We start from the raw sequence: 9,144 nt of genomic DNA on the forward strand, positions 1-9,144 counted from the left end.
TGAGTCTGCGGGTTGTGATCTCAAGCAGGTTCGTGTTCGTGCTGATTGTGGACCTGGGGTGTTACTTTGATTGAGATCTAGTCTCATTGAGGATACTTCTTTTTGGTGTGCTCCATCCCCCTCTCGCTGTTGGTGTTGCATCAATTCCATCTGCTACCGGATTCTAACCGCAGTTTGCACCTGAGAAGCAATCAATACTTCAGCGGCTTTGCTCCCCTATCTTCAAGGTGTCTCTGCCTCTTCAACAACACCACTACTATCAGAAGATGTTTTCCTTCTGCAAAATTTGGATTCACTGGTGGGGTGGTGTAGATAGATGGTGCTCGTCAGTGTTTTTTTGATGGGGCTGGAATTGTTCGGTGCTGCTTTGTCTGGACAGTGCCTTGTCTGTTGTGGCTCTGGGGCGGACTGCATTCAGCACTTCTTCCCATTTTCTCTGACGAAACGCTGTTCATGAATACATCTTTCGGTGCTGCAGAGTTCTCTTGCGAAGCTGAATTTGGAGCTCACTTGTTCTGGCTGGGTTACCTATGTTCGTGTTGTCCTATCCTTTGACGCCCAGCTTTGCTGAGATTAGGTTGTGGGCAGACAGAGTTGATTTCTTACTGCTGTTTTTTTCGAATGTTTATGCTGGTTTTCCCTGTTTTTCGCATCTCTGGTTTTTCGCATACCTGTTGCTCATTGACAGCGAGTGATATCTTATCATTTGCTGTGTAATTGTATTACCTTTCTATTGATTAATATATTATCTTTCTTTCAAAAAAAAAATAGATCTAGTTGAACATCAGGCCTGGTGATATGGGTGTTGATGGCTGAATGGCAGACCGCAATTGTGACTTTTCTTTGGTTAACAGTAGGCTTTGCAAGAGCTGTCCATGCATCACAATGTCTTGTTTATATTTTCTTATCTGTGTTGACAACCACTCATGTTCCTTTACTTCAAGCATGAAATGAATCATCATTGTTTCTATTGTGATACATTGTTATAATGTCGGCAGTAACAGTAGGTAGATGTAGACCGAGTCTACCGCCAACACCTACACTTAAGTGCAAGAATTGGCATTTAAGGCGTTGAAATCACAACTCATGAAAATGAAAGAAAAGGGTAGAAGATAAAGAAAGAAATTGAGGAGCTAGTGTCATAGGCACCATAAGTCTCTTGTCGACAAGGAGAGCCATAGACAAGGACTACTCAAAAAAGTATCCCATTTTTAAGACCATCCATCAGTTTTCATGTTCACAAAAAAAAACAATGTGGGCCTTCAATAAAAGTACTGGAGATCATGAAATTTGGATATCTCATGGTGCTATTGATTATTGGAAGGACTCTCAGACAATGTGTAGCCTGGGCTACGGTAGAAGATGTACAATTACAGGTGAACACAATTGTGTCCAAGGGGCAGAAGTACGTCCATATATATTGGCTTAATGTAGAGTGTGGTGTCATGAAACCATGAGCACTCAAGCATATAGACACGTGCATATGCATGCAAACATGTCTGCCTCATGTTTTTTGTGGCCAGAGAAAAGGATGATCATGTGAAGACTCCATTACATAAGATCAAAATGGAAGGGATTACATATATAGGATAATTAGAACTATATTTTGTTGCGCTGCTGGTCTGCCTTTCCAAATTGGATCCTAATTAATCAAGTTATTAGTCATATGCTAGGTGTTTATATCATGTTGAAATATAAAAGATCAAAAAAATCTGATCGTACAAGCTTAGAATTAATTTTAGAATCTCTAAGCGTTTTTTTGTTTTAGTGGAATGCTGAGCATTGTCCAAGTCCTGGCTTTCCTAAAAATTCAGATTAAAGGGTCCAAAATCAAATCAAGGGGAGCATGATACGCTTTTGGAACACAAAATACCAAAGATTAGGAACTATATATTAAAACCAAAGGTCTAGGAAGGTTAGTATGCTTTGCAATACTTTGATGTTGTTCACATGATTGCTATCCCATTACTGTTCCTTGATTGTATCACTTTTAAGAACTTTTAGGGCACTTTTTATGCAGCAAAGTTAATATAAGCATCACCATAATCTTTTCAATAAAGTCATAAACAAACTACGTATAAGAAGCCTATAAATTTCCATGCCCTATGATTGTACTCATTGAGAGATGCACCATTAATAGGGTGCGTGCTTGCTTTTAGTAAAGCATTGAATAAAGCTTTCATTAGAAAGGCGGATTATGAGCCACACTAATTAACTCTTTCGTGTTGGTCCTCCAATTAAGAGAGTAAACAAGAAAATAAACTTGATTAGAATGAAGAAGCATGCATGTGATATGTCTTTCGTACAGCTAAGAAAGACACAAGATGGCTTTTATGTCATTAATCCAACTAATTAAAAATGTTATTAAAGAAACAGAGCCAATCTTCATTATGCCATCCTCTTCCAAGATCTTTCCCTTCCAATTTTTTTATGTCAATTCTTGCATGTTGCCAGCAGGCAAAGCACCGTCTTCCATGATACACGCTGAGATGACAATAAAAATTTAAACATGGTGGAAGTTGGTTCCTACAATGGCTACAATGGAAATTAACCCTCAAGGCAGTCTTGCTCCCCCCTCCAATCTTATTATAATAAAATAGCTGGTCATGTTAATGTGTGCCAAATTAAAATATGTTCAACTTATCAAGCAGCTTCGAACTTTATAAAAAAAAAATTATGTGGTGCCATTATAAAAAATAGGAAACAGCAGATATTCATAAAACTCCCTTATAATATATATATATATATATATATATATATATATATATATATATATACTGTGCGTGTGTTTTCTTAGGTGAAAAAGGACAAGGATAAAAAGTATGACCAAGGGTGAAAGAAGGATGTTGATCAACAAAAATACCTTAAAAAGTTGCTAAGCAAGAAAGAGATTATATGTAACAGTTGCACCTTATGTGAGTACCATAAGAATATGCTAAAAAATGCTTAATAAAGTTCTTGGAGAAAAACAGTCCTATAACTTGGTCAATGGAACTCCTAAAAGAATGCTTAAATTTTATGGAACCCCGTATTCCGAACTTCAAAAACCTGAGAATTTTTGAGAAGAGTGGCCATTGAAAATGATGAATCATGGGTTCTACGCGCGCGTCGAGCCGCCAGAGGCATCTGAATCATGCCTGCCTCATGGAGTGGCCACACAGAATCCATTAGAAAATGTTAAGCATGGTATTGTTTAACGCATGATCTACAGTGATGAGTTGAGAGTATGGGGGACAAGGCAGGAGGATAGAAAGGATGTGGAAGGAAGCCATCCCTAGTGTTTGAATCCTCGTTCTTGTGGTCAACCATCGTTTTGGTGTCCCCTGCTCACAAATTTCTCTTGCTAAACATTCTTTACCCCACCCTGCACCAAGCACAAGGCACCAACTTGTATGTTTGCCCTTCATTCCCTCCCTTGTTTTACCACCAAGCAAAACTCTCTCTCTCTCTCTCTCTCTCTCTCTCTCTCTCTCTCTATATATATATATATATATATATATATATATATATATATATATATATATATATATATATATATATATATATATATATATACACGTAAATGAGCTTTTTTTGCTCTCCGGTATTTTTTCACAGTTCTAGCCCCATAAATGGGTTGAGCATGGTTAATTTATGAGGAATCCACACCTAAATCATTTGTTTTCAATGAAAAAAAATGATATTTGGAACCTCAGAAATTTACAAAGATTTTGAACCCTTGATTTTTTGAACCTTATAAAAACTCATCCATGTGTCAAATCCAACACTTCAAGGGCTGATTTCTATAAAATCAAGTACATAGACCACATCGGTAAGGTCAGCATTTAAAAATAAGACAAAAAAACCTGAAAAACTCATTTACAGTGTATCATTTAGCATATTTCATTTAGCACCTACTCATATTATATATATATATATATATATATTGCAAAATCCCTTGATCTACTCTGGCCAATGACCGCAATAACCTTGTCGACCCTGTCTCCCCGGCTTGGCCCCCCAGCACTGAGTTTCTTAAAAATATCGCCATGCGTTTAAATACCTCGGGTAAAAATCGGCATCCTGTCCAACATTTCAAGCAAAAACCTCTATTACTAATAAATTTTTAACTTTTGTTCTTTTGAGGAAATATTGAGACAATTATAAAGGTTAAAAATATAATGAATATACCAAAGAAACACATACCATTTTTTAAACTACAAAAAACATGATAATATTTTGATGGTATATTGGAAACAGCGAACATTTTGAAAAATCTAATAGTTTCAAGATTTTATCGGGTCGTGATAAGATTGCAAGATTTTTTTAAATTTTGTGCAGTAAAACCAGCCTGTACATTCTAGGACCAGCGTGGACAGACCTAACCTGACAATTTGACTCGTAAAAATATGGGCACGACTGAGCATCATGACCAAATGAATGGACGAGACCCAAAACCGACTTATTTTATCTTATTTGTTTATGTATATTATTATATTAAAAAAAAAAAAACAATTCCTCGGAGGAAAATCGGGGGCCAGGCCAGGAGGGCGGGCACAAAACTCGCCGATCGCACGCGCAGGATCGTGTGTCCACGATTCGCGCGACTGGTCAAGTCGACCCATCCCGGCCGTTCGTCTCTCCCCATCTCAATCCCAACCCCGCATGATCCTCGCCAACGCGTTTCTCTGTATTGACCGTCACCGTCCACGTGTCGTCTCGAGATTCGAGGATAGCCGCGATCTAGCAAGAAGACAAGGAGAGACATCTCAGGAGCTTTGCCACGTGTCCCAAAATTGGTCGGGCCCACCCCAGGTGGGTCCGATCCTCACGGAGCCGGATTCGGGTCCACCCTTACGTCTGACCACCACGACGGGACGGGGCCCTTAGCCCAGCACGATCGGAGGAGATCAAAAAATCGCCGACCACGTCGTCCCTTCTTGTGAGCCTGTAACCGCAAGGTCCCTCACGTTGATTGTCTCTGGTTTCTTTTCTGATGGAGACGTTGCCACTGCTGGCAGCTTTGGCCCCCATGCCCTCTCACGCAATCAGCTAACCAATTCCCACAATCCAACCATGCCCACGGCACTCGGAAAAAGCTCACGAGGTTCGGGTTGTGGTCCAGATGTACCCATTTATCTAACTTTGTGGATTGGATTATGTTGTTTATCATATGTGTGTTCAAGAACTTGGTCGTGGTCCAGATGTACCCATTTTATCTAGGTATAGAGAACAATTAATTCATGACAAATATTGTGGTCTACACCTAAACACAAGCTACCTTAATTATATCATTTGGCTACATCAACTTATGCCTAACCACATGGTCACATGTAGCCAACTCAAGTCACCAACTCCACCGAGTGCCATTAGAGACGACTATTGTTCATGACTAGGCCTTGCCCAACGAAGTAGCCTTATAAATGACTTCACCATCATGATCATATATAGTGCTTAGGGAAATGACTTGACCAACTTGGTCCTAGTGTCTATCCTCATAAGCTTTACCCAATAAAGTAGCCTTAAACATGAGTTCACCATTAATGTTGAAATGGCAGGACGAACTTGTCCTAGCTATCCTCATAACCAAAGGCATGTGGTGGACTCACCAAGACATGCACCCCAAGTTGAGAGGTGGGCGATTTTTAGGCGAGGAATTGAGCCTTGCATAATAAATAACCGGGGACCGGTGACAACGAGGACTTCCACTTGTACACGTGTCATTCATAGAAACGGTTGGCTGGGTAGGCCCAGGCCAGCTTGGCCGAACCACAACCCTAGTGCATGCTCTAACCACCCGGGGCTCTCTCTCCATCCCACGTTTCCGGAAAGAGCCTAAAACGGGGGAGCACAGAGGCCGGTGGTCACGCGGGTCATCCAAGTTTTGCCTCCCCCCAGGACTAATAACCTCCCACCAATGCGCCGTACGGTCCACAGGGAAGTGCAACCGGATGTAGCCGGTCAAGGGACTCAAACTTTACCCCTTCCCGCTGGGGCCCGCACTTTGCTTGTGCCCTTGGAACTCTGCGCTCGGTGTTTCGATCCCAGACGGTTTTGCCGGTTTCCCTTGTACGACAAGCACAGCCCAAGAAAGGGGAACTTTGAGAGTAGTCAAATTTTGGGGTGGGAAAAAAAAAATCATTCGGATGAATTTTTTTTTTTTAGATAAAAAAAGAAAAAAAATTTACAATAAACTAAGCATTTGGTTCTTTATTGAATCAGTGGTGGAGTACACAGCCACCCTTAGACTAAGCGCCCCTATATATACCCCTTCACCCTCCCCCACCCCACCTACACCATCCATTCACCCCCTTGTGCTCTACTCCCCACCACTAGTAGCTCCCCCCACCTCCCTCCTGCTTCATTGTTCATTTATCTTCTTCATCATCTTTTCCACGCTTTATTAGTGACGGTTTTGTAGGAGAAACCATGCCAGAAGCACCGAAGGACATTAATTCTGTCTTCGTGCCGAAGCCGTTCGATGGGCTCAAGGAGGCGCTGCAGTACATTGAGGATGTTACTAGCAACGCTGATCAGGTCCAGGAGAGGGTGCTGTGCGAGATCCTCTCCCGCAATGCCCATGTCGAATACTTGTGCCGGTACGGCCTTGATGGCCGGACTGACAGGGAGAGCTTCAAGAAGCTCTTGCCGGTTATCGGCTATGATAATATATATCCTGACATCCATCGGCTTGCCAATGGCGAAAAGTCCCCCATTCTCTCTGCCGATCCCGTTTCGGAATTTCTTACAAGGTAAACACACCTCGGAATCTTGTATTTGATGTTCGGCGTTTGGGTGAGAGTAGTGCCGGGATTCCTTATGAAAAACACCTGCTGGTGCACATTTTCATTTCACCTTTTTCGAAAAATAATCTTTAACTATTCGGTTATCATTTTAGGGTGGTGTGCTGACAGGTTTGCAAATTTTCAGGTCAAACTTTTCCTGGCATAAGAATCATATCTGCCAACAAAATATGTCAATCTTTTTTTACTTTTTTTTAACCTTGCTTTTCTGATTTAGATGCATTGTGAATTTAATGACATGCAGCTCAGGAACATCAGGAGGAGAGAGAAAGCTGATGCCTACCATTGAGCAAGAGCTAGGGAGGAGGTCCTTGCTCTACAGCCTCCTTATGCCTGTGATGGACCAGTTTGTTCCTGGCCTTGACAGAGGCAAAGGGATGTACTTCTTGTTTGTGAAATCTGAGGCCAAGACCCCAGGAGGCCTAGTGGCTCGCCCTGTGCTCACTAGCTATTACAGGAGCAAGTATTTCACCAACAGACCTTTTGACCCATACACCAACTACACCAGCCCAAATGAAACCATCCTGTGTGCAGACTCCTTCCAAAGCATGTACTCACAGCTCCTCTGTGGGCTCATCCAACACAAGGAGGTTCTGCGAGTCGGAGCTGTCTTTGCCTCTGGGTTCATCCGGGCAATCAAATTCCTCGAAAAGAGCTGGCCTCAACTCGTCGAAGACATCAGGACTGGAAAGCTCGACTCCCAGATCACGGACCCCTCTGTGAGAGCGGTGGTAACTGAACTTCTCAAACCAGACCCCAAGTTGGCCGATTTCATTGCAAGCGAATGCCGTAAGGTTTCGTGGCAAGGAATCATTCCTAAGCTGTGGCCTAACACCAAGTACATAGATGTTATTGTGACAGGCACCATGTCACAGTACATACCAACACTTGATTTCTACGGCAATGGGCTCCCACTGGTGTGCACCATGTATGCATCTTCCGAGTGCTACTTTGGCTTGAACCTTAGGCCTTTGTGTGACCCCAGGGATGTGTCCTACACCCTGATTCCCACCATGGCCTACTTTGAGTTCCTTCCTGTGCACAGGACCAGTGGTGTGATTGATTCTCATGCCATCTCCAAAACATTGAGTGAGAAAGAACAGAAAGAGCTTGTGGAACTGGTTGATGTCAAGCTTGGCCGTGAGTATGAACTTGTGGTTACCACTTATGCGGGTGAGAAACTATTCTAGTTTCATTTCCATTGTTGCTTTTGATCTTTCAATACTAATAGTATAGCAGTTTCTGATTTTTTTTCTTTAAATTTAAATGCTTGTTCTTCTTGGGTACTTACTGTTGATGTAACATAAAATATTTTTCTGTTAAACCATAACTTGTTCTGATATGTTCTAAAAGGGAAGAATATAAGATCCTTTAGGATTTATGCATTTACCTTTAATCCCTAAAAGGGAAATCCTTGCCTAATTAATATTTCTAAACTAGTAAATGAGTTTGGTTGGTTTTCACATTTCTTATGAATTTTTGCATTCAAGGTATTTTGTTGCAAACTTATTCATTAGAGCTTTATTTGTATTGTTGCTATAGGTCTCTATCGTTACAGAGTTGGTGATGTGCTGAGAGTTGCCGGATTCAAAAACAAAGCTCCCCAATTCCAGTTCGTCTGCCGGAAAAACGTAGTTCTTAGCATCGATTCCGACAAGACCGATGAGGTTGAGCTCCAAAACGCGGTGAAGAATGCTGTGCACCACCTCGAGCCATTTGATGCCACCCTCATTGAGTACACCAGCCATGCAGACACTAGCACCATACCAGGTCACTATGTGCTATACTGGGAGCTTAAGCATGGTGGAACTCCTATTCCACCCTGTGTCTTCGAAGACTGCTGCCTCACTATAGAGGAGTCCCTCAACAGTGTCTACCGGCAAGGCCGTGTCGCAGACAAATCTATCGGCCCCCTTGAGGTCAAGATCGTCGAGGCCGGAACCTTCGACAAGCTCATGGACAATGCCTTGAGCAATGGAGCCTCAATCAACCAGTATAAGACCCCAAGGTGTGTCAAGTTCGCACCCATAGTTGAGCTTCTCAACTCTAGGGTCCTTTCTAGCTACTTTAGTCCCAAGTGCCCCAAATGGGCACCTGGGCACAAGCAGTGGGGCTCTCACAATTAGTGTGCATGTGTTTACAACACAATTGGAGTTAGAGATATGGAGCTGTTTGCTATATTTAGTTAGAAGCCACCCCTTTCCCACCTTCCTTTCAATTTCTTGTTTGTGGTATTAGAAATTTAGAATGACCCTCTTGATAGTTGCCATTTAACATGTTTAGTTTGACTCAAATATTGGCCATGTACAAAAGCAGTTCCCAAGTCAAGGAAGGATTTTCCATTTTTCATGCCTATTTTAAG

General features: G+C 42.0%; 1 protein-coding gene across 1 annotated transcript; it reads left to right on the forward strand.

The window, feature by feature from the left end:
* Positions 1 to 6,408: 6,408 nt before the first annotated feature.
* On the forward strand, positions 6,409 to 8,908 carry LOC149834710 (indole-3-acetic acid-amido synthetase GH3.6-like). The gene is made up of 3 exons (XM_090010264.1): positions 6,409 to 6,731; positions 7,027 to 7,955; positions 8,325 to 8,908. Exons 1-3 carry the CDS (start codon positions 6,409 to 6,411, stop codon positions 8,906 to 8,908), a joined length of 1,836 nt encoding a protein of 611 aa, XP_089866390.1.
* The last annotated feature ends 236 nt before the right edge of the window (positions 8,909 to 9,144 follow it).

Source organism: Nuphar pumila, chromosome 6 (genome assembly GCF_984573655.1).
Source record: "Nuphar pumila chromosome 6, dmNupPumi1.hap1.1, whole genome shotgun sequence".
NCBI classification, from domain to species: domain Eukaryota; kingdom Viridiplantae; phylum Streptophyta; class Magnoliopsida; order Nymphaeales; family Nymphaeaceae; genus Nuphar; species Nuphar pumila.